This window comes from Malania oleifera, chromosome 9 (assembly GCF_029873635.1).
Source record: "Malania oleifera isolate guangnan ecotype guangnan chromosome 9, ASM2987363v1, whole genome shotgun sequence".
Classification (NCBI taxonomy): domain Eukaryota; kingdom Viridiplantae; phylum Streptophyta; class Magnoliopsida; order Santalales; family Ximeniaceae; genus Malania; species Malania oleifera.
Window position 1 is genome coordinate 84,048,680 of NC_080425.1, and position 26,778 is coordinate 84,075,457.

Sequence of the window (26,778 nt, forward strand, 5' to 3'; positions counted from 1 at the left end):
ATGTAGAAATTTAAGTGCAGAAATATAAATGAGATAAAGAGAGAACGACAAAAGATTTGTTATCGATGTTCGATCAAATCAACCTACGTCCCCACTTTGGGTATACCCTTTAATGATTTTACTATTTCTACTCACTTAAACGGGTAGAACAGAAGTCGTTTACAATATTTTCTTACAGGATAAGGTAATCCCCAAGTCAAATTATAGGGCTAATCTCAACCTTACAACCTCTCCTTACGGAGTAAGGAAAATTTCAGTTCAATTACCAGACTGAGCCGAACTGGTTTCTCCTACGAAGCGGAGACTCTCCAATTCAATTATGAGTAGAACCCAATCGGTCTCTCTTATGAGGCGGAGACTTTCCAGTTCAATTAATGGGTTGAACCCAACCGTTACAATAAAAATATTTTTGTACATAATAATGCTTCTGAAAATATAAGTTGAAATGTACACATTTAAACTCTAAAAATATACTCTCTGATAATATGAAATTTGCTCAGTAAAGTATTTGTGTTTTCAAAATAAATTTGTACAAATAAAATATTTATGAATATATAAAAATATTTTCTCCAATAAAGATTTTTACAAATAAAAATATTTGAAGAATCTATAAATTAAACTTACGAATATTTGTGCAATGAATAATTTCTACAAAGAATATTTATCAAAAGAAGTAACCGATTACTATGATTTAAAATAAAAATAAAATTATATTATATTTAATATTCCTTATTAGCGGCCTAACGGTCCAGCGGTTGCCACGCTTTTTTCCCGAGAGGCCCTAAGCTAGTCCTCCGCCCGACACTTTTGGAAGCCTAAAACCAAATCTGTAAACTTCGTTCTACAATTCTTCATCAATGGCGAATTTGTCCATCCATCAAGTAAGCTTCTCTCTCTCTCTTCGAAGTTTATTGTATTCTGATTTAACTGGTTGCAGTAAAATTAGGAATTCATTTATTTCCATCAGTTTGTGTTTGGTTGGCGAGAAAACGTGAGAAAATTAAAGGAATTAAGATTTTGAACTTTAGTTCTCTCAGTGTTTGGGACTGCATTCGAACGTGATATGATGCCGGCTTATAGTTTATGTCAGTGTAACAGTTGTTGCGAAAATTTTGATTCGCTTTTTTTTTTTTCTGGATTACTTGATCGATCAATTGGAGCTGAAATGTATGAAAGAGATGGAAATCATAGATCTGCCACTGTGCCGTCCAATGTAACTATTTAACTCGATCGTTGCATTTGATCTGCCACCGCTTTTTGTTTCGTGTTGAGATCTACATGTTATGGAGATTGTTTTGGTTCCTTATGAATAGGAGGTCTTACGGAGAGATATTAAGTTTGATGGCGTTGAGTAGATTTAGTGGCAGGCCTCATATTCATACAAATCGATCTGCTTTTGCAGCACAAAAAACTTATGAACGCGCCAAAAAAGACCAAAAACTATGATGATTTTATTTATTCTCAAATCTGTATAAAATTTATTGATTCACTTTTTGTTAATTTTTATACTTGGAATTACTTGACACTTGTTTCAGAACTCTGGTTTTGTTTGTGCACATGAAGGAGGGGTTTGGGAGGGGGAATATATGTAATGCATATTAATGATATGATAATAGTTATTGGCATGTTATGTAGTACTCCTACTTTGGACAATTTAGAGTACATGAAGATAATCTAATTGTTTTTTTTATGTAGGAGTCATGCCCTTCAATAAAGAACCTTCTTCTTTTGGATTCCGAGGGTAAGCGTGTGGCCGTCAAATACTATTCCGATGATTGGCCAACAAACAGCGCGAAGTTAGCTTTTGAAAAATCTATCTTCACTAAAACTCAAAAGACAAATGCTCGGAATGAAGGTAATTAATTGTTGTATTTCAATTCCATTTCAATTTGTTCTTTTTCTTCTTCTCGTTTTCTTTCTTTTTTGTCGTGTTAAGAAATTTGATTTATATAGGAAATTTTTTCTTAACTTTTATGTGCTTGCTCCTGTTTCTCATTTAACAATTTGAAGAGTAAAAGGTTTTATGGGATTGTTTGATCCCTGTTTCTCTCTGTGTTGTTGATTCAGCTCAAAGCTTAAATAATGAATAGCAAAAATCAACTCAAGCTATTATGTGGTCAACCAAAAGGTGGCATATCATGGTTTTACAAAGATTTTCTTGTGTCCATGTGGGTTTAATGTTCAAAACGTGGATTTGTCACTGAAGTAAAAGAAACATCTCAGTTGTTATTATAGTAATCTTTTATAATCAACTGATTGAAAGGTTGGGGAGAGGTCTATTGCTGGATATCCAGGCTATGTGCAATTTTAAAAGTAGAGTCTGATAAATCATTATGAAATTTTTGTCTGGGTGTCTTTAATCTCTTGAATTTCAGGACCATGGGCAATAGTTCTGGTTGTCAAGCTCTTGCCTTGATCCTGCCAGCATGCTGAATGCTAATTCATGAAGTTTCCTGCTGTTATTTTTTAAAAGTGTCTCTCACTATTCATTGCAAGGTGAAGTATTGACATTATGGAATAGAAAACTAATGTCATGCCTGCCGAGTAAAATTATTGATATCAATACTTGGCAAGTATTGACGTCATTCTCAACTGTTGCTATGTACTATGTGAAAAGCAAAAGAGATGAAACCTTTATGAATAGCTATTGTGAATAAATTTTCAGTTTTTTTTTTCCTTTGAATTGGAAGGGTGCTCCAAAATTGCATATCAGGATAATGTACAGCTTTCTGTATGAATTTGAAAGATATTGGCATGGCTTGCTTAAACTTCATTAGTTCATCATTGATGTGTTCCTTGATTATTTTCTGCAGCGGAGATAGCAATGTTTGAGAGCAGCATTGTTGTCTATAAGTTTGTCCAGGACCTGCACTTTTTTGTGACTGGTGGTGATGATGAAAATGAACTAATCTTAGCAGCTGTTCTTCAGGCATTCTCTGATGCTGTTACTCTCCTCCTCAGGTAATTTTGCTCAAAATTTCTACTTGTTCCAATTTTGATGACCTCTTAGTTTATGCTTTTATGCCATAAAATATTTATGCTATTATTGTAGGAATAATGTTGACAAAAGGGAGGCTCTGGAGAACTTGGATCTCATTCTTTTATGCCTTGATGAGATTGTTGATGGGGGGTATGTAATCAATTTCTTATTGAAATATTTCTGCGCTGATTTGAGTTTTTCTTTCCCTTTCATTTGCAATTTCTAGAAAATATTGATCTATGTCCATGTAGAGTTGAAAGAACCTTAACTAGGCATATAAACTAAATATCAATATTTCTATAAAAGAAATTGAGTATCAATGAAAATTGAGTATTAACATGTACACAAGAAAGTTGATTATATAAAGTGGATGTGAGAAGAATTGCCCTTATTAAAAGCACTATATACCAACTTGCTGTTGTATTTTATGTCTCATTTCCATGCACCAAGCTCGGTGACTGGAAGGCTTGGAGGGATTCAAAGAAGATTTTTTTGCCGCAGCAGCAAGGAGGTGTTCATGTACCATTTGGTGAAGTGGGAAATGATCAATCAAACAACCTCTTTGGAAGGGAGGACTGGAAATAAAGATTTGGCCAGCTTTAGTAGGGCCTTAATGAGGAAATAGTTATGGAGATTTTTCATGGAAAAAGAGGAGTTGTGGAGGGAGGTTGTCGGGTCTAATATGGAAGTGATAATAGTGGGTGTATTACTAAGGAATGGAGAGAACTGTATTAGGCTGGGTTGTCGAAGAACATAAGAGGGAGTTCAGAGAATTTGGCGGAACATATCTCCTTCATTGTGGGGGACAAGAAGCTCTTTTTTCCCCCTGATTGTTGGTAGAGGGGCTCCAATGAAACTTTTAAGGACCACCACATCAAAGTTTAAGGTGAGATCCTTGTGTAGCATCTTTGGTCACATCATTGATTGGAAATAATTTATTACAATGGAAGGCCCTATAGAAAACCAGCGACCTAATTGAGTTTGCTTTCTTTGCTTGGGAGGCATCTGGAATAAGATTTTGACACCTCATAACTTACAGAAAAGGGGAATTGTCCATTTAAGTAGATGTTGTCTATGTAAAGGAGAAAGTGAGACACTGCATCACCTCATTATCTTTTTCAGTCAGATCAGAAATCTGTTGAATTGTACTTTAGGCATGGTGAGAATCTTCTGGAAGTGTGAGGATCTGTTCCAAGATAACTGTGGGCATGGAGGGGTATCTTGATTGACGAGGAATGGAAAAGGATTATTGACTTGATCCCTCTTACTATTTTTTGGTTAGTGTGGAAGGAAATAAATCATAGGGCTTTTGAGGTCTCGACACCTCCTGAATTACTGTGAAAGACAACTGGCTTAAAACACTTCTTTTTGGGTTTGATGGGCTGTATTTTGTAAATTATCAAGCTGCCATAGTTTTTGTTGATGATCATCGCCTTTGGGTGGTGCCATGGTCCTTTATTTTTGGCAAAATTTCAGCCAAATTTTTTTAAATTTAAATTATAACTGAAGAAAAACAAGAAAAATTTGTTGTTTTTTAGTTTGTTCCTAAATTATTTACAATCATATATTCTAATATTTCCCACAGTTTCATTCATAATTTCCATAATTTACTATAATTTTTTGATGTTTCTTTAAATCAAAATTGAATTTTCTATTGAAATTGATATTCCCTTAGAAACTTCCATGAATTTAGACCTGTAAAATTTCCATCGAAATGGAAATTTTATTCCTTGGTTGGGACCCCTTTGCTGCCTTTGATGGAGCCTACTTTTTTCTGTCGAGAGAAAAAAAAAAAATTGGATTTGTAAGGATGTGTTACATGTATGCCTAAATAAAAAGCTTAAGCATGCATTATAGGTAAAGAGCTGGGTTGAGGTAGTGATAAAGTTACTTGAATCTAATAGAATAGAGGGTCATTAATAAAGTATAATGGTGAAAAGGTGTCATATAATCAATCCAATGATTCCAATGTAATTGGAATTACGACACTGTGTTGAGCCCATACATTATATAGTTACATACAATGTGATTATGGTGATTCAGGGATTTGATGGCTGTATGGAGGAATAGTTCGTGGCTGCCACGTGAGATGGAAACAATGAGGATTTGGGGCAATGATGGCAGCATAGGAAGGTGTTCCTCTCTGCATGTACGGCCCTGTGAAGGGGTTGCTGTGTGTGCTTGCTGCCATAAAATATAAGGTTGACCACTGTAAGTGTTTGTGGTGCACAGAGGCTGTTGCCAACTCAATGCATATCAAGAACAAGAAGTGCCAGTGAAAACCATAGGGGCGCCATTATGTCTTATCCTTCTATAATTTTTTATAGAAATTCTTTTTTGCTTATTTAAAAAAAAAAAAAAAAAGCTGCAATACACATGCTTCATGTAACAAAATTATTTTTAGGCCTTAGCAGAGGATAGTAAAGCAGGTTAAATCATATTCATATCGTTCTGTTTTGAAACTACAAGCAGATGCTGAGTTGGATATTCCTGTGTCAGTTGAAGTCTGGGCACTTGGTTCGAACTACACCATTGCGTATGTGAAAAAATTTTACACTTGATAGCCACTCAGCCAACCTGCTGGTTTTTCAAGTTACAGCAGTTCAGGCCATGTCAGCAAAGTTGGTCCTGGTTCAGTGAAAGGCTGTTTTATCATTGTCAAAACTTATAAAAACAGAAACCAGAAATGAAAATTAAAAACTAGAAACAGAAACTGAAAAACTGAAAACCAGAAATCTATTTGTGAAAAATATTATAAAAAAATAAAAATTAGTTTAATTTTATTTTTGATAGAAAAAGAAGACAATTTTACACATGATTGGAGTACAAGGAGTCCTCCTCAACTGACTAGAAAATCTGAGAAAAACCAGAGGAACAATGCAGAAAATACCAAACAAGGTAAAATTAAAATACAATCCATAACTCCATCACAAGAGTGCTGTCTTCCAATCTCTAGTAAGGTCAGACAATGGAAGACCCTCAAGAAACCCAAAGAGTGCACCCACAAAAGGCTAGGAAAGTCGCCTATCCCACAAAAGCTGTGAGCAGGTAGATCGATTTTTGAAAATCTTTGCTTCCCTTTCTATCCACATAGTCTAAAGGATGGACTAAAAAAAAAAAAAAAACAGCTGCACGCCATAGAGCCCTGCCATTCTTATTCTTTCTGACCCCTGAAATTAACTTAACTATTATAATTACTTTAACTTTAATATTTGAGAATTCACTTTGCAAGAACATTTTTATTGTACATAACAGTTGAGAAATTATAAAAACATTTTTTAAATGGATTTATAATTTTTTAAATTTTTTATAAATATTATGGATTTTTTTTAATTATATTTAAAATTCTTATAGTCATTTTACTTTTTATTTTTGTTAAAAATTATGTAAAAAATGAATGATCTAATCCACAAAAATTAATTTTGAATGCTAAAATATTGTAGCAACAAATTGCCAAAACAACTAAAAACCATTAGATTTGGTTTTTAGTTTTTTCGAGAACAGCTGAAAACCGGAAACAAATCAGAAATCTGGCAATGTAAACAAATGGATTCTCATAATTTGTTTCTTCAATGTATAGAAACCAAAATAAATAAAAAATAAAAAAAATAAACAAAAGTAGAGTTGATATGAAATAGACCATAAAAAGTCGAGCTTCTTTGGCCAGGTAGCCATTTGAACTCATATCGTCTGGTTGAGGTTTTCAAACTGTTTGTGCACAATTGTGGCTCAAGTGGCTTTTTGGAGTCTAGGCCTCACAATTTGCCCCTTTCTAAACGTAACGAAGGAATAAAAAGTGGGAAAAAAAAAAAAAGAGACTATATTTATTTAAGTAGAAAAGTGGAAAAAATGTTTTTTTTTCTGGTGTGCATTGTGATATTATGGCAATACTTGTCATTAGTATGTAATCAATGTGGCATTATACATGTTTCTTGTTTTCTATTTCTTTCCATACTGTTATGTTTTGCTATTGTCAGTATGTGACAATGACTGTAACATCGAGGCTGCATTTGGTTTATGGATCTTTCAAGATTTCTAGAAATGGGATGCTCCATTTCCCACATTCATTTTAGGCCTGTAAAGTAAAGTGTTATTCACATTCTCTGGGAATGAAGGATGCCCAACATGGGAATCCATGGTACCTCATGTTCCCATAGGCGTCCTAGGATCAAATTGTCCTTACTATTTTGGATGGTTGGATATAAATGCCCCAAGATTATGATATTTATGATAATAAATTATTATAGAAAATTGAAAATTAAAAGTAGTAAAAATTGAAAGTAATATTACTAGTTAGAATATAATATCAAATTATGACGTATTGTATTATTAATTACATTTTTTAATGATAATTTATATTCATAAAATGATATAATGATGTATTCTTTCTTATAATATATTATTATCATGCACTATTATGATATCTACAACTATAAAACTAAAAATTGAAAATATAAGTCAATATAATATTATTTTGTAATAATTTAATATTATTATTTTAGAATACGATAACATAATTGAAGGGGAGCTCAGGCACAACGGTAAGTTTGTCGCCGTGTGACATGGAGGTCACGGGTTCAAGGCGTCGAAACAACCTCTTGCAAAAATGTAAAGTAAGACTGCATACTATTATACTATAGATCCATTGTGGTCCGCCCCTTCCCCAGACCCCCGCGTACATGGGAGCTTTGTGCACCGAAGTGCCCTTTTTAGAATGCGATAACATAATTGATTACAAATATATTTTTAGGTCATGTGAATGTGACTAGTCTCCATATATCATTGCATATGCAAGTCAAGGGTATTTTAATCTAATTTAAATGTTCAACAAGGTTCCCATTTTGAACAAAGCATAGAGATTGGTATCTTGTGTATATTTTTAGGGATCCTATAACGCGAACCAAACTAAAATATTCCCATGAGACAAGCATGATGAGAATTGAATTCCCTTTAATGTCATTCTAGGAGGGCCTCTTAGATCCCGCACCCAAATGGCACCCTGAAGTCACCTGTATGTGCTCCGTATTTTCATAGTCTACCCTCATGGATGACTAATCTCTACTGTTATTTAAGGGAACCTAGGCACTTTTCAATCATTTTCTCAATCATCTTTGCATAAAACCTGTCAAGACTAGTCATGTTTTAAAACATTTACAAAACCATGGGGCGATGTGTTGCACTTGTACCACCCGAGTGTAGCGATAAAAGTGGACGAAGGTGGGCTAGGTCGTCGTGTCGTGTCTACGCCCGATTACGGTGTCAAATATGCGAGGGTTCCTGAATCATTATGGACGTGGGTAGGTAATGAAGTTAGTTCAGGAAACTAGCATTAAATTAGCAACTTGGAATATGGGGATACTTACGGGTAAAAGCATAGAAACTGTGGACACAATGATTAGAAGAAAAATTAATATAATTTGCCTTTAGGAAACTAAGTGGATGGGGGGGAAAGCTAGAGAAATTGATAAATCAGGGTTAAACTTTTGTACACTGGAAAAGAAAAACATAAGAATGGAGTATGAATTATTGTAGACAAAAAGTTAAAAGGTAGCGTTATTGATATAAACATAATAGGAGATAGAATTATAAAAATCAAGATGGTATTAGGCCAAGAGATAATAAATATTATTTGTACTTGTGCTACTCAAGTAGACTTAGCAGAAAATCTTAAGAGAATTTTGGGAAGATATGGATAGTATACAAGGCATATCAGGGATTAAGAAAATATTCATAGGAGGAGATCTAAATGGACACATTGGAAGGGCTAATAAAGGTTATGAGAGGATACATAGATGATATGGATATGGAGACAAAAATGAGTTTAGGGAGATGATCTTAAACTTCGCTATGTCATATGATTTTATTATAATGAATACTTGTTTTAAGAAAAGAGGAGAACATTTAATAACCTTTAAAAGTGGACAAAATAGAAGTTAAATGGAATTTTTTTTTTAACTAGGAGGGTAGATCGTTTATCATGTAAAGATTGTAAAGTTATTTCAGGTGAAACCCTAACCACACAATATAGAGTCTTAGTGTTAGATATATGTATTAAAAATGGAAGAAAAAAGATAAAACAAACCAGTGTAAGAGAACTAGATAGTGGAACCTAAAGAGAGAAAATATAATAAAATTTAAAGATAAAATGATCAAAGATAGGGATTGGACTATAGAGGATGGGATGGATACAAATAATCTTTGGAGCAGATTAGTTAGCTCTATTAAAAAATAGCAAAAGAGATTTTAGATGAATCAAGGGGAAGATTCTCAAATAACAAAGAAAGTTGGTGGGGATAAAGATGTCCAAAAAAGTCGTAAAGACAAAAAGAATTTGGTATAAAACGTGGCAAAAATGTAGAAACGTAGATAACTTTGAAAAAATATAAAGAGGTAATAAAAGATGCAAAAAGGGTTGTTAATGAACTTAAACACATATCATTTAATAGTTTGTATGATAGATTAGATATAAAAGAAGGGGAAAGTGATATATTTAAACTTGCTAAAGTTAGAGAAAGGAAGAGTAAGGACTTAGGAAATGTAAAATATATAAAAAGTGAGGATGATATTGACTTGGTTAAGGATGAGACATAAAAGATAGATGGCAAAGTTACTTTAGTAAGTTGTTTAATGAAAATCAAATAGAAGACTTAAACTTAGAATTGACAAATGAGGAAAAGACTAAAATATGATATTTATTCGCAAAATTAGAGTTAATGAAGTTAAGTTTGTACTAAAAAAGATGAAAAATGGAAAATATAGGACCGGATAACATCCCAATTGAAGTTAGGAAATGCTTAGGTGATAACGGAATTATATGGTTAGCTAATTTATTTAACACAATTATAAAAACTAAGAAAATGTCAGTGAATGGAGGAAAACACTTTAATACCTATCATGGTTCGAAATTGTGGTCGCAGGTAACGTCGCGTAACAGTTGCGGGTGTCGCGGGTCGCGGGAGACGCGGGTCTTACGTAACGGGAAGCAAGCGTAACGGTCGTGAATTTTTTTCATGCATGCACAACCATGCCAAAATAAAAAATAAGCATGAAATCTATTAATACATGATTTTTAATGAATTTTGAAGGCTTTCATTCAACCTACAAATGCTTTTTAATAGACATTATGATTTTTATATTAATTTTAGTGCGCTGTTTATAAAAAAAAAAACATATTTTTTTATAGTTTACATTACTTTAATTAGTTAAAAGATGTAGAAATGTAAGAATCAATTAATTAAAGTCATAAAATTACTAAAAATGAATCAATAGACTCAATACTCAATATACACATTACACATACATGAATTTAAAAAGTGATTAATATCAAATATCAATAAATAGTTGAAAATACATGAATACAATATTACAAATTTATAACATAGCATATGTCGCCACCAAAAAGAATGACGTGGAGGGTCTTCATAATTTGCATCTATATCTTGAGATTGGGATGGGAAATTATCTCCCCATCCTTGTGGAAATACATGGTTGAATAAACCCAAGTTTGCGTCATTTCGTTGTTGCTCTTGAAAATGTACTGGTGGTGAAAATCCTCCTGAATAATGTCCATAAGTTGGGGCAGGGGCTAGCTCTAGTTAGTGTGTAGAAGAACACTCACTAGATCCTAAGATTCCTGATCCACTAGGATAAAAATGTGAGTCACGAGATGCATAATGTGGATATGCTAGATGAGATCCATATGATTGTGATGATGAACCATCTAAACCAAAGTCGCCAAAACTACGAACCACACTATATGAATCTTCAGTAGAATCACTAGGGTCACCACGAGCACTCTTTCTCCTGGGTTGTGAAGATTGGTTCCCTGGAGGAATACCCAAGTCATAATTTCCAGGTATGTCATGTAGTCCATAATGATCAGAAGGATGTATATCCCTTGCAAATGATGTCCCTGTGTCATATTCATAATTATATTCTACACCGCCGCCTCCACCACCACCACTGCTACCCCCCCCCCCAACCCCAGCTCCAGCACCACTATTACGATCATCATCACTTGGTGGGCTCAAACCAAGATTGTCATTACTTTGTGTACGTTCAGGGCTTGAACTTGAATCATCATGCGCGTTTATTGGTGGTTGATCACCTCTTTCTGTAGTACCATCAACTTTTTCATTTAACCAATTTGAATTGTCCTGACCGTCGAGTAGTGGTGTCTCTCTCTCCTCTAACTATTGACTTAAAGGATCATCTTCTTCGAAAATGTAGTCCAAATTGATTGGATTGAAACCCTCTTCAATTTCTCGTTGGTTTCTTCTTATTGTACGTCTTAACTTTAATCTCATGTTGTTAACTTTAATCTCATGTTGTAATGTACGAAAACAAGTTTTTGTAGTCTCATGTACTTTAATCTATTTCTTGTTTTCGTATGGATGAGGCTAAAGGTGTGCCAATTACGCTCACAATTCAAAGCTGATGTGGTTTTGTTAAGAACTCTGATTGCTATTCTTTGGAGCTCAGGAGCACACAAGTCATAATGAATCCACCATTCAGCTGTATGAATAATTAAAAAGAGTTTTATGTTAGTATAGCGTATATTTCAAAAGTCAAATTTGAACATAAAGAGAGAAAATAGAGTCATTCATCCATTATTTAGCTATATAGCCATATTTACCAGGATTTGTTTGTTTCACTGCCCTTTGAGCCAACGGGGGTTCCAAAAGTCTCCTGCCTATCTCGATATAGCAACAACTAAAAAATGATGATTGTGAAATATAATTAATTAATTAGATGTATTAATAATTATTCTTGAAAGTATTACAGAATACTAGAATAATTCATTATTCAATTTAATGGAACCAATACTTACTTTATTAATAGCCCGAATTTGAGTATCTATATCGGGTACCAACTTGGTTATCACTTTTTTAACTCCATCCATGACTTCTCTAATAACTTCAGGAGAGGGTGGGGCACCATAAAGAAATTGTGGGTTCAAAAAATACCCTACAATTAAATTTAGAAACATATTAATCAATAGTTTTGTAATGCAACTATGCATAATTTAAAAGTTAAAATAATAAAAAATTGTATTTGATTTACACATTCCAGCAGCGTGCAAATCTTGGTGCAACTGAAAACTCCACTAGTTGTCAATAATTTTCCAATAGTCTTTGTAAAACCGGCAATATTTTTGAATGGCCAACTTCGCCCTATCAATTGCCTCGTATATGAAGCCCATGGTTGGTTTTTCATCACCATCAACCAATTTAAGAACTTTCACTAAGGGTTCTTGCACTTTATTATATCAGAGGCCTTTTGTCAAAACTCTTTGCCTAAGATAATTTTTTTTGAATCATATGCTGGGCCTGATTTTGCCATCCCAAATCTTGAGTTTTTCCAAGCATCAGATGTAAACATTTCCCTTAATGCTTGTTTATGCCTAACAATAGTCTCCAAAGCAATGAAATTTGTGGCAAATCGAGTGATGGCAGGGCGAAGTAACTCTCTATTATTTGTGAATTTCTTCATGAAATTCACTGTCCATGTGTGGTTGTAAAAAAATGAGGTTATTGTTCTTGCATCTTCTAAGACCTTGTTCACATTACTTTTCTTACCAATATCTTCAAGAATAAGGTCTATGCAATGAGCTGCACATGCTGTCCAATAGAGATTGGGTTTCTTCTGTATTAATAATTTTTCTCCTTCCTTTATTGCAGCTTCATTAGCAGTCACTACTTAGAAAACATTCTCCTCTCCAATTTCTTCAACCACCTCGTCCATTAATCTGAAATGAAATTATAGATTCAATAATTACTACTATTTAATTAAAAACATGCAAGTTCATAATACTATTTGCATATACAATTAAAATTAGAAAATTACCTGAAATAATATTCAGCTATTCTGCTTGCCACATCAGAGGCATCAACTGATTTATGAAACACGGTGCCTTTATCGCAATAAACTAAAAAGTTTATAATATGTTTTCTAGTTGATCCTGACCAACCATCACACATAAGGGTTACACCTCTCTCATTCCAAATTCCAGCAAAAGAAGTTATATAATTTTTCATTTCTTGATACTCTTGCTCCACATAAATTTCAGATATCTCATAGGATGATGGACCCTTCACCGCCTTTCCAACCTCTGCAGCAATATCAAGCATAGGCTGCATAAATGGAGAGTCAACTACATTCGTTGGAATCCGATTATAAATTAGGAATTTTCCAACTGCTTTTCCTAATTTACTTCTTAAACCTTTCAGTAACTTAGTGTTGATTTTTGGTTGTTTCGCACTCTTGCTTCTTTCTAAAATAGGATCCATTGCCTTTAGTCTAGCTTCAGGGGCATCAGAATTGATCCATTGTCGTCCACTACCTCCAGCTTCTCGACCACTATAAGATCAAGCTTCTGCTCTATTGAAACCACTGGTAGCACTACTATCAAAGCCACCTCCCTCTTCATAAATATTACCCCCTCTAGATGTTCTTGCTCGAAATCTTTCTCTCTTCCCATTGTTGCTGTGATCGTATGCTTTCTTGTCGAGCAAATTTCATGCTTTCTTCTTCCAAGTCTTCTTCATCGCTCAAATTCTCAAAATCTCCTCTAATTTGGGCTTCTGCTTCTTCTTGCCTTTTTTGTTTATCTCTTTTCTTCTCAGCATACTGTTGTAGATGTTTCATCATTTGTTCTCTGACTTGTGTGGTCATATTTAAGCATCTAGCTACTTGACCCTTTTTATGTGTCAAGTGTTGTTTCAAGCGTGTAATGCCCCCTTTAATTATCTTCCCATTTAACTTACACATAATAACATGTTTATTACCGTCCACCGCAGTATCAAAATGCCATCCAATATCCTCACTAGGTAAGTTCTCATTTCCTCTATCACGTGACATATTGATAGACTTAATTTGATGATCTCTACACAAAACATAGAGAAAATACAAAGTTACAACCTTTCTAAAAAAATGAGAAGAATAATATTATAATTTGTAATTTAGTAAATATTAAATAATAAGTACTAAATAGTCCTTCTAATTTTAAATACTTATTACGTAAAAATAAAATATAATATTTGATTAAAAATAATAAGTAATGTTTAATTTATTTTTATATTTAAATAAACAAAATTATAAAATATTATATATTTTATTACAAAAATATATATTCCTCTATCTTTAAAAAGATATTTTCATTATTTTTTATAACTTGATTTTATTTTCATTTATAACTATAAGAAATTAACATTGTAATTTTAAAGGTGGAAAAGACTTTTACCTTACTTTCATATACATCACAGCATCACTAATAGAGATCCATACAGTACAAATTGACTATTTAACTTTTTAAGCATTTTCTCAGTATATGGATCAAAATAAAATTTTTCTACAAATTCCAGTAGTAAACTAGTAATTAGTAAAAATCTGAATTATTAATATATTAACTATTAGGTTAAAATTTTTTTTATTAAGTTATCAATTTTTACTTTATTTGATAACTAAAAACAAAAGTAATGATTTATTTTACCTAATTTTAAATTTAAGGTCAAAATGATGTTTTAAAACTTAAAAAATATTTATAAACAAGAAATATGTGATGGAACTAGATTTTCCTAATTACTTTTCAAAAAATATAAGACAATTAAAATATTTATAAATTAAGAAAATTTTATTTTACATAATTATTATTGTTTTCTAATTTTTTGCTCTATTAAATTACTCTTTTTTTTTAATTCAATTTAACAAACATAATTTACAACAAATTATAATAATAAAAAAAAAACATAATAAAAAGTTTGAGATGTGTGTGTTGACTGAAATTTTAAAGCTTATCTTATACGCAGAGAGTGAGAGAGTCTGAGTGAGACCGAGAGAGGAGAGGGGACTCAGAGGAGCCTCGAAGCCTCGAAGCTTCGTGCGACGACTGGCGGAGGGCTAGTGGGTGGCGGCGAGTGCGACGAATGGCGGAGGCTGCCGAAGGGCTATTGATGACTCCAAGCTCCGTGCGACGACTGGCAAAGGGCTGGCTGTTGGCGGCGAGTGCGACGATTGGCGGATGAAGCTGCCTTCGGCCACTCTCAGGCTTCGAAGAACTTAGTTAGGATCAGGATTCAGGACGGCTAGACGAAGGCTGCAAAGATGAGTGCTCAGGGTTCGAAGAAGTGAAGGCGTGAAGCCTTCTTATTGCTTCGGCCGCTCGGCCAACAAAATTTCAAGGTAAGTTTTTTTGCTCTTTGAATGTTAGATTTAGTTAGATTGAATGGCAGATGGGTGGTTGGGACTCGGGAGAGGGGGAAAGGAGCGCTGCGCAGCAGAAAGGAGATTCTCAAGCTGTCGGCATGTAACAGTCCGTAACGGACCGTTACAGAGTGTAACGTTGGGGTAACAGCCGTTACTGCTGTGAATTTTTTCCAAACTGCAGTATCAGCCCATATCGGTTTCAAAGCCCTTTATTTACGTTACGTATCGGCCGCTACGCTACGTAACGGCCGTTATTTAAAACCATGATACCTATATACAAAAATAAAAAAAATATTTAAAATTGTAATAACTATCGTGGAATTAAACTTATGAATCATATGATGAAACTGTAGAAAAAAGTAGTTGAACAAAGATTAAGGCTAAAAACGAAGGTCTCAAAAAATCAATTTGCTTTTATGCTTGGGAGATTTACCACAGAAGTTATATATCTTTTAAGAAGATTAATGGAAAAGTTTAGGGAAAAGAAGAAAGACTTGCATATAGTATTTATTGACTTAGAGAAAGCATATGATAAGGTACCTAGAGAAGTTCTATGGTGGGTTTTAAAAAAAAAAATGTGTATATAGTAGGTATACTAATGTCATTAAGGATATATACGATGGAGTAATGACTAGTGTAAGGACTATAGATGGAGAAACTAGAGAATTTCCGATCACGATAGATGTACATCAAGAATCTGCTTTGAGCTCTTTTCTTTTTGCTTTAGTGATGGATCAACTAACTAAGAGCATTCAAAATGAGGTTCCATGGTGTATGTTATTTGCAGATGATATTGTATTTATTGATAAAACTAAGGGCGGAGTAGACGTTAAGCTAGAATTATGGAGAGAAGCTTTGGCATCTAGAAGCTTTAGGATGAGTAGAAATAAGATAGAATATTTGAAATGTAATTTCAGTAATGGTAGGAGGAATATTGGGGACAAAGTTAAACTTGGTGATAAAGAAATAAATAGCAGTTGTAGATTTTGATACCTTAGATTTATTATGCAAACTAAAGAAGAAATTTGAAAATGATGTGATGCATAAAAGTTAAAGCAATTGGGGTAAAATGGAGAAGTGCTTAAAGTGTGCTTTGTGATCGTAGAATACCCTTAAAATTAAAAAGGAAGTTTTATAGAATGGCTATAAAACCAACTATGCTATATGGATCAGAATGTTGGGCGAAGAAGAAACAGAATATCCAAAATGTAAAAGTTGCCGAGATGAGAATGCTTAATTAATTGATGAGTGGTATAACACTGAAAGATAAATTAAGGAATAGACATATTGATGGTTAGTCAGGTGTAGCTCCTATAAATGATAAAGATAAGGGCGAGACGACTTAGATGGTTTGGGCACTTACAACATAGGCCACATAATGCGCCAGTGAGGAAAAGCGAGTTAGTTACTGTGGGAGGCAGTAAAAGGGGTAGGGATAGACCTAAAATAACTTGGAATGAGATATTAAGGATTTAATAGACTTGAATTTGTCAAAAGAAATTATCTATGATCACATAAATTGGCGGAAAAGGATTCATATAACTAACCCCACCTAGTGGGACTTTAGGTTTGGTTTTGTTGTTGACAAAACCATGGATAGGTAAGTAATTTGACAATTATTTTAATTTAAAATTTTTAAGTACTATTCATAACTCTCCCATTTTCTCCTAAAAAAAATAGAAACTTCCTCTATATGTCCTAAAAATAGCAACTTTCGATCTAGCGTGCCCGCAGCTTGTATTCAAGCAATGGAAACTAACCACCTTTTTCTCCCATTTGACAATCTTCTTGTCCATTGGTGTATTGAAGTCTCACCACCCCATCCATGCCTCATGTATCTAGCATAATATTTTTTCTAGGCCCATGTATCTAGCAAATTAGTTCTTGGAATCTGCACCCCTACAGGCTACAGTTGAATTAGGCATTGTACAGGCTGTAGTTTCTTCATAGTCCAGCTAGAAAGGGGGTGTTTTTTAAGCTTGGTTTAGCTTATGTCGCATGTTGGGAAAAAAAAATGTTGGTCGGTAATCTGCTGTCAAATTGCTGATTGTACCTCATATACATGGTTGCCTGATACCCATGGGGGAGGGCATAACAGTACAATACTTGTATGCTTCTGGCTGGAATCTTGTTAAAAACCGGAAGCAGATGGATTAGTTCAGATCAATATAAAATTTTTACCCCGTGCTCATTCTATTTATGGCATTTACTGATCAATGGTTGCATAATCACCAAGTGATGAGTGCTTATGAGGAACTAGTGGAAATAATTAAATAAATGCAATTATTGTGGGGGTGAGTTGCTAATTAACTATGGAGTAACATCATTTCACATGGTGCCTAAATGCGTGGTAAGGTTATGCATACAAATCACATTTAGGATTTCTTTATTCGAGTATTTGGAAGATAAATTATGAAATCGATTAGTTGGATATAACTGGCAAACAAAGAATGGTGTAAAATAGTGTACACTTGATCCTTTTATGTAAAACAATTGGCATTTTTTTCTCCCAATTAAAGTATGGCATATGAACCCCTCTGCACCCATTGTAGAGATCCTTGCGTATTTATGTTAGTAAGTTATGTGATCTGCTCCATTCAGTAAGTTCATGCTTTTATTTTATTTTGTTCTTGGCAGGATGATTCTTGAAACAGATCCCCTTGTTATTGAAGGGAAAGTAGCTATTCATAGCTTGGATGCTGTTGCACCGTTGTCTGAGCAGGTGATGCAACTCACCCTTTTTCTGCTTCTTCTTCCTTCAGTATAATTTTGTAGGGCATAATATATTTGCATGATCGAATGAAATAATTATAATGCTGCTTAAAATTTGCAATTAGAAGAGACTGTTAGGCATTTGCTCCATAGCTGCCGAGAGTCCATTCTTTACTGCTGATACGGATTAACATATTCAACTATTATTACATTGTTTCCCCTGTATGATTATAATTAACTTTTTGAGAGGGAGTCTGATTGAAATGTTTAAAAGTTGGTTCTATCGTATAACTTTAGAACACCTAAGCAAATTCAAGCCCTAATACCCTATGAATTTCTTTTCGTAGCCTTTTCTAAACCCCTTTGAATCTTAGACTTTTTTTTTCTCATAATGATTCAACTTTTTTAAGAACCCTGTTCTTTTGTTTTTGATAGAGATGCACCCAACGCATTAAGTCATGAATCCTGGCTCACCCACTTGCTAGCCATCTTGGATGATGATGTTGATGATGATGATGATGATCATAATCAGATTGGTGATTTTTGGTCCTAATCAAACATTGGCATTTTTCTTCTATTTTTGCAGACTATAACTCAAGCATTGGCCACTGCACGTGTACAGTTTGCAAGATCTCTTCTGAGCTGATGCATCTTAGTTCTCAAGACGAAACGCGTTGGCCTTTTCCCCCCAAGTTTCTTTGGTCTTGATTATTTTTTATCGCATTGACCACATTTGTTCATTCATTGTTATCTTGTTGGTTGATGATAATCATGCACTAGGGCTTTTTTATGGGCTCGTTTGTGCATTCAATAATTGAGTTGCTTGGAGATTTTGCCGTTCACATGTGTTGATTCAATATATATATTTGAATCGATGATGTTCGAGGCCCTAAGAATACTCGACTAATTCATCGAGATAATGAGCCAGCTCTTTATGCTTTTTCACTTAAATATCAAGATATTATCTCAAATAAAAAGTCGAAGTTTTCAATGCTCAAACCTTAATCATTTAACTAGGAGACTTGAGCTTATCACCTCATCTACCTGTGGGGGGACATCTTTGTTGATTCAATATTATTCGATGAATGTTATATGCCATTTGAACACTTGTATAGGCACGCCTAGAAACCCTAATATGGAGGTTTAAATTGATAGAAAAAGAGCATAGGAGAGGCCATTGAAAATGAAAAATTTTTCAGCAACCAATTGGATATTAGCCCATTTTTTAACTCAATTTTAAGAAAAGTATGGAGCAGATTTAGTTTATTGCGTCATTCATGTATAACCCTAACAAAATGGTGACTACTTACATAAGAAGATCGTACTTAATATTGAACCATGGTTAGATGTCTCTCTCTCTCTCTCTCTCTCTCTCTCTCTCTAAAAAGATTACAATGACCTTACAAAAGGTGGAAAAATCCATTCCCAAGCTCGTTCTGCATTGATGTATTCGTGTAGAATTCAGTGAACTCTTGTTTCACGTGATTGACAAATGTGCCTCTGAGGGATATTGTTTTCATATATATCTGTATGTGTGTGTGTGTGGATGGCATTAAATCATTGATTTAAGAATATTTTTTGAATATAACACAAATCACTGGTTTTTTTCATAACTAATGAAATATATTTACCTTACTATAAAAATAATAACTCTTAAATTTTATCTGATTTGCGCCCAACTTACCAAAAAATAACAATAGTTTAATTTTAAATAGACGCCAAAGTATAAAATTAATTTATTCCTAAATTTACACAAATAATCAAAAAAAAAATTTGATCCAAAGAATAGAATATAACTCATTGCTCCAGTTGTTCAAACGACCAAATTTATAGAATTCTTCCTATTTGGTCTTGCTAATAAGAAGCAAGTTTAATGTCATCGAACACATTACACAATTTATGTTTCAAAAATAATACGTCTCAAACAGTGAATTCTGCACAAATACATTTTATGCAGATCAAGACAGATGGTGGATTTCTTTGCCTTTAATGATATGTTTATGTGATATAGTATATGAGTTGTTAATTATTTCATTTGAGTGGTTTACGCGTGGATGATGATATGGTTGACCGAGTTTATCCTATAATTTCTTCATCTTTTTGATATGTTGGATTTAAGACTTTAAGTGAGTTGCAGACACAAACTCTAATTGATATTATGGATCGTACATTAATGAATCACTGATATCCACAAATTAATTGAAATTGGTGTTCAATATTTCCTAATAAGAGATCGGATCGCAATGTCCATAATTAAACTTCTTCATGAAAAAAGTTACTAGATTAGACAACACAAACACGTCACATTTTAAGCAGCCAATCATATTTTGAGATTTTGAATGATTTTGAATAAAAATTTTACCATTCTCAAATCATGTAAATTTTTAAAATATAATTGATTGTCTAACTTAATAATCTCTTTTCCCGATTCCCATATAAATTCTTTATCTTTGTGCTTGGAAATATTTAATATTTTAACTCAACATAAGAACTTTTTTCTTAATAACTAGAAGTTTTGGAACTCTAATTAACAAGTCTTTCAATCCATCTAAGCAACATTGAATCAAAGAAAAGAAAACATTACAGTTCGTTGATAGATGCATTTTTAGTAATCTACTAATCAAATTAGGAAATCAAATTGACATGGTTGAATCATCAAAATCCCATTTCATTCTTACCATCTAAGAAATCTAATTGAGCCTCAATATAAGAATTTTTTTATGAGAAGAAAGGCATAAAGAGACTAGTTCATTCAAAGTATATTGGGAGATAGGTGAATCCTTGATGTGTTCCTTCCTTGGGGCGAGGCAATAATTTTGGAATGGCATGTTCAAAAAGTCAGGGTCCACTCATTCTGAACCACATGACTCCAAGAATATCTTGAGATCCACGTAACACTGAGGTCCTCATCCATAAGTTTTTATATTTTTATTTTGGGGCTGCGCTCTTTAATGCTTCATTCAAAGCCTAACAAATCTAGGGTTTTTTTCACACACACACACACACACACATATATATATATATATATATTGATAAGGTTACTCGAACTTATTCAAATGATACCAAATTAAGAAACGTCACAGATTCGATAACTCTTTCATAATAAATTATAAAAATAATCTTAATACAAGTTAATTTAATCCAAACACATTTGAAATTTTAAATCTAGTCTTTATAAACTGAATCCCTACTAAATTTATTGAAAGATTACAAGATTTAAAATTAATGCTCGATTCAAGAATTAAGATCTTTAATTAATAGGAAATCACTTTGTATTTTAACTTTTTTCGTAATATTAAAAACTTAAAAGCTTCAAATACAATTGCACATCATGGACGTGTCATAAGATCCTAAGCAATCAAAATTTTAAAATGTGGGATAAATTATTTTATAACAAAGCAATTTTTTTTTTTAAACTTTCGTGCAAGTTTTTACCTGTAAGTGTCATTATATTCCAAGTTGCTAATCTAATCTTAATTACCTGAACTAACTTCTTTACCTACGCACGTCCAGAATGATGTAGGAATCTTCGCATATTTGACACCGTACCCGAGCACCGACACGGTGTGTCACTTCGAGGCGACCACCTAACCCACCCTCATCCACTTTTCGCTTTCGATAGATCCATTAGTGCTCTCTCTTATTTATCTATGGACTGTTTTCTTAAAGTTATTAAATAGACACAATAAATGTGAGTAATATATTTTTATCTATTTTAACTAGTTATTTTTTTTTTTTAATTTTGTTTATAAAATTTAGCCCCAACTATCTTGTGGGAAGGACCAACCATCCAACCACATATTTATTATACTAAAGTAAATAAGCATTTTAAACATTTTTTTTTATGTGAGCGTATGTATGCTTAAAAAAGAAGAAAACATCTTTATTAAATAAGAACATATATAACAAAAGACAACTAAGTCTTTTTATTATTTAACCATTGTGATCATATGGGAATGAACTCGGACTTTGGATTAGTGATTCATATCCTAACCCCTTGTGGGGAAGTTCATGATTCAAGTCTCCTGTGAGAAAATTCCTCCGAACTCTTTTAGGCCTCATTTGGAACTTACAAAATATTATGAAAAGGAAAAAAAACTTAAAGGAATCTAATTTCTTATGTTTGGTTATCAAGGAAAGTTTAAAAAAAATTAAAAATATATAATCAAATTAATGGATAAAAATTTGATTTTATATACTATTAGCATTTACTTTTTTTTTTTTTCATATTAAAATAAATATCTTTTTAATAGCATTTGATGTAGAGAAAAAAATGTAATGGAGAATAAGTTTTCTTCTTATTTTCTTTTCCTTTCCTTTTTACCTCAGCAAAACCCATTATCCAAATGGGATCTCGGGAGGGAGTCCCGGAGGTTTTAGGGTTATAAGGATGGATAGGCTATGGTATGCCATAATTGTCCTTATTTTCAAAAAATAAAGAGACTTTGTGAGGGTGAGGCCTAGCCTAGCCTAGCCTAGCCTAGCCTAGCCTTCTAGTCATGACAAATCTATCCTGTCATTAAAGAAAAAGCAAAATCAAAAATCAAGTGCCAGAAATCCACAAGCGTCAATTAGTGCACAGAGATAAGGGCGTGGAAAAGAAGGGAGAAGGATCTTGCCAAGAAACTTCATCTCACAAATTCAAATGTGGCCTTCCCCATTCTCCTTCTCTTTCAGTCCTTTTCTTCTTCTTCTTCTTCTTCTTCTTCTTCTTCTCCACCCCCCCCCCCCTCTCTCTCTCTCTCTCTCTCTCTCTCTCACCACTTCACTTTCCAATATGCAAATAGGGCATTGTCACAATCACTAATTTAGCACTTATTTAATATTTGAAAGTATGACCGACTTTGGATTTAAATTTAGATAAATTTTGATAAATTTTAATATAATTTCATATTACATCTTATCCAAATTTAGTACAAATTTAAATTCAAAATATCTCCTAATATAGGGTTAAAATATTTTTTACTACAAGATAGAACATAGTAAAAATTTTGAGGATATAAGAAACTGTTATTTCTTGTATGTTCTTTATTGTTTCATTCCACAAGTAATAAGAAAGCTATAAAGGAGTATACACTGTCATAAGAAAATTTGAGAATAATTATTCCTTATCCATTCCTTATAACGAATTCATAAAAAATTTTACATTTTTTTTAATGACATCAACACAATCTTTTATATAACTAATTTATTTTTAGGATAGACATTTCCAGAACCAAATGTGGGATTCGTACTTTACGAATATTATGTTGTGTAGCTGGAGCCAGGAGACACAAGCTGTAGACGCGTCCGCATAGTTGTAATCCGCGGCTATTAATTGAAGATGACTGTAATTTCTCAATTTTATTTATTATAATTTACTCCAGCTATCTATAAATATAAAAGAGCTGTTGAGAGGTAATACACAGAGAGGAAGGAGAGAATCTAGAGAAGTGAGGAAAAGAAAAAAGAGGCCTGAGAGATTATATTTTTTCCAGTTGTATAGTGAATTGTGGTATGTTCTGTGGGTGTAGGTCAATCTAGACCGAACCACGTAATTTCTGGTGCCTCTCAATTTTTTGGTGCTTGTTTATTGCTCACAGGGTCCTAACATATTACATTTAACTTTTTATAAATATTCTCTAATAGTCCAACGTTTACCATAGGTGGGCATAAAAAACAAATAAAATATTAAAAAATATATGTTGTAATATGTGATTTATATTTTGAGTCAAATGCAGGTATAAAGATAACATGGTGGAAAACAGAGATGCTAACTTGTAGGAAGAAATCGGCGACGGTTCGCTTGAAATCGTCAACAGTTTTGTCCAAGTGTAGAAGAAACAATCGACGGATTTGCAGTGTTACATCGACTATTTGGTTTTGACTTTAAACTGTTGACGGTATGTCTAAAACCGTCGATGGTTTTGCTCAGTTACTTAGCGCTGGTTTTCAAATTTTGAATTGGGAAGTTTGATAGGTTAGGTTTCGGGGGAAAAACCTCTGCGAGGGTTAAATATACATGTTTTATATTGTAATTCATATCTTTTGACAGAAGATAGTAAAAGATCACTACCGTTTGTTCCCATGAATGTAAGCATTACCAAACTATATAATTCTTTGTATCGTTGTTTTATTACTTTTTATATAATATGTGTGATTGTGTTTTTTTTTTTGTATATTTCACAGTTGGTTGCTGCGTTGTAAGATTGTTTGTTTCCGCTGTGCATTTATTTGTATAACAATATCAAATATTGGTAAAAATTATGAAATTTTAATTTTCTTTTATCACAAATTCCAATAGTAAACTGTAACGACCATAGTAATTATGAATTGCAACTGCAATAACGACAATAATCATCTCGAGGCATATGACCAGGTGGTAAGGGCGAGCCTTAGACCATGCTAGTAACCCCAATGGTCCGGATTCGATTCCTGCCGCTTGCGTTGTACATCCGTGATTTGCCTTTTGTGTGTTGGCTATGGGCACGACTGACATAGGCAACAGATTAGTCTGGACAAAAAATGTTTGGAATACTGTTGTTAATCCAAAAAAATAATTACCAACTACCACTACAATATCAAACACGCCCTTTGGAGGATACTTGATTAGGGCCATTGTGCCTATTTTCTGTTTCCATATAGCCTTTAACTATGTTCATTTAATGTATAAACAATGAGTTGGGTACTATTAAGAGAGGCTAGCTCTTCTTAGACATTGTAAGTAGACTCCTTAAAAATATCTTTATTTTAATGTGCTTCGATTTTTAGTTTATGCTATAATGTATATGCATATTTAACGTGTGTTGATGCAACGGAGCGAGTGCAATAAATATCTTTCTCTATATTTTGTACTTAATGCACTGTATTCTCCTTTGAGTAACACATCCATCTCAACCTAAATAATCATATTTGATTTTGCATTGAATTAATTTACATCTTTATATTTAAACATACAATGAATTTGGATCGCCCCATTTTCTTTCTCATTAAAATTTCAAACCCCCTTTCGTCTTTGACCGTCACACGCGCAAAGTGCACATTCAACAAATTTATACGTGAACGGAAAATAACTGTCTCACTTCACATCGAATTTTCATTACCGATTGTTGAACCCGATAAATCACATTACTGAAATTAGTATTTAGTATTCCATTTTGCATAATCTCAAATCTAAATGTGTATTATCTCTTCCGATAAATTTTGCATTTAGATCTAATAATTTTTGTTCATTAATAGATTTAAAAAATTATAAATCCTTTTGTGTGCAGAATTGACTTGACTACTTGTTAAGTCTATTTGTGGGGAACATGTGGTGATGGCTGACCAAAAGAAAGAGGATTCCTCCCTCCCCCATTATTTTATTTTGTAAACACGTTTAGTAGTGTAATTAATTAATTAATTAATTAATATGTAGTTTAATTAATTATTTATACTTGGTTGGCGAACAGAAAGATTTTGGTAAATAATTATTGCGATTTAAATTCCCTAATGTTATGTTTGGGAACATTAACTTTTTAAAATTTATATTTAATTTGACTAAGACACAATATAAAGATGATAATGAAGTTGTGTCCCGAGGATCGAGTTGGCCGAACGTTTAACTGATGCACGGAAGTCGTGTCCGTGTCCGGACTTTACCCTAACCAGCGAGACCTGAGGGGGGGTGAAGGACACTGATTCGTAGATTTGGTGCCGTACTAGGAGATTCGAAGGGTTCGTTGGTGGTTGGAGTTCCTATGTAATAAAAAAAATATAAAGATGTATTAATTTTTTTTTAAATATACACAAATTTAAATCAAGATACAAAAAATCATGTTTCCAAACACTACAAAAACGAATTTTTTTTTTTTTAAATTTCAATTAATAGTTCACACATCGTCCGAGTTATATAAGACGGAAGGTAGTTCATCTCTCATCGCATATGTATTTCACACTCTTAAGACTTGAAACTGAAACCTCTAACTAGCTATAAGTTTGGTTCATAGGAGCGTAATGGAATTAAAAAGAATATAATCGAATTTATCACATGATTTCGCACTCCTTATTTAAATTTTTATCCTATTCCATTCGTTCTCACATTCCATCCGCAAACCTGACAGGAAAATGTTCTTTGAACCGTAATTTTTAACTAGAAAAGTTCCAAATTTACCAAGTTATAATATAGAAACTTAGGCAGGTAGTTATATTTTGGAAAATTAAAAGTATTATTATTATTATTATTATATTGGGCAAAGAGCAGATCAAATATTATTGACTAGTCCGCACGTCCATCTACAGCACCTGCAATATCCCACTTGTTTTTATTAAATAAAAAAATTCTTAGCAACCTACCAATGAAGAATATCTAGGTTTTTTTTTTTTTTTGGTGCTAAAGAAAATCTAAGTATTATATATATTATACTTAATTATTTATTCATAGAAGGAAGAAAAAAAAAAGCGCCTTGCTGACTTCAAATTTTAAAATTATTTTTTTTTTCTGGCTTTTGCTTTTTCCGTCCGTAGTGGGACTCCACAACTCTCTTTATGGGGACAACTACACCGGCATAAAAAAAAATTATAAATATAAAAAAAAATATTTGTACGCGTGAATATTTTAATTTTATACCTAATATTTGGTACCCTATAATGAGATATAATAAATTAAATTAATATTTATTTTAGTTTTTTAATATTTATTATTCTAATATCGGACATGATAGTACATGCTATTTTATTAGGTTTAGCTTTATTGCTAATATATTTATTTAAATTTATGGGTAATGTCATATTTATAATTTTATGTTTTTATATGATCGACATGTTATGCATGTATGTTTAAATTTTTTTCTTCTTTAAAATGAATGATATTACAAATATTTTGATGAAGGAACGAAAGCTTATTCTCAAATTTCACGTAGTAA

The 26,778-nt window shown here is 33.0% G+C and overlaps 1 protein-coding gene across 1 annotated transcript; it reads left to right on the top strand.

The window, feature by feature from the left end:
- The first annotated feature begins 740 nt into the window (after nt 1-740).
- Nucleotides 741-18,738, top strand: LOC131164947 (coatomer subunit zeta-2-like). The gene is made up of 6 exons (XM_058122509.1): nt 741-881; nt 1,696-1,855; nt 2,814-2,961; nt 3,053-3,130; nt 17,822-17,906; nt 18,483-18,738. The coding sequence occupies exons 1-6, from the start codon at nt 858-860 to the stop codon at nt 18,540-18,542; spliced, it is 555 nt and encodes a 184-aa protein (XP_057978492.1). The 5' UTR covers nt 741-857; the 3' UTR covers nt 18,543-18,738.
- The last annotated feature ends 8,040 nt before the right edge of the window (nt 18,739-26,778 follow it).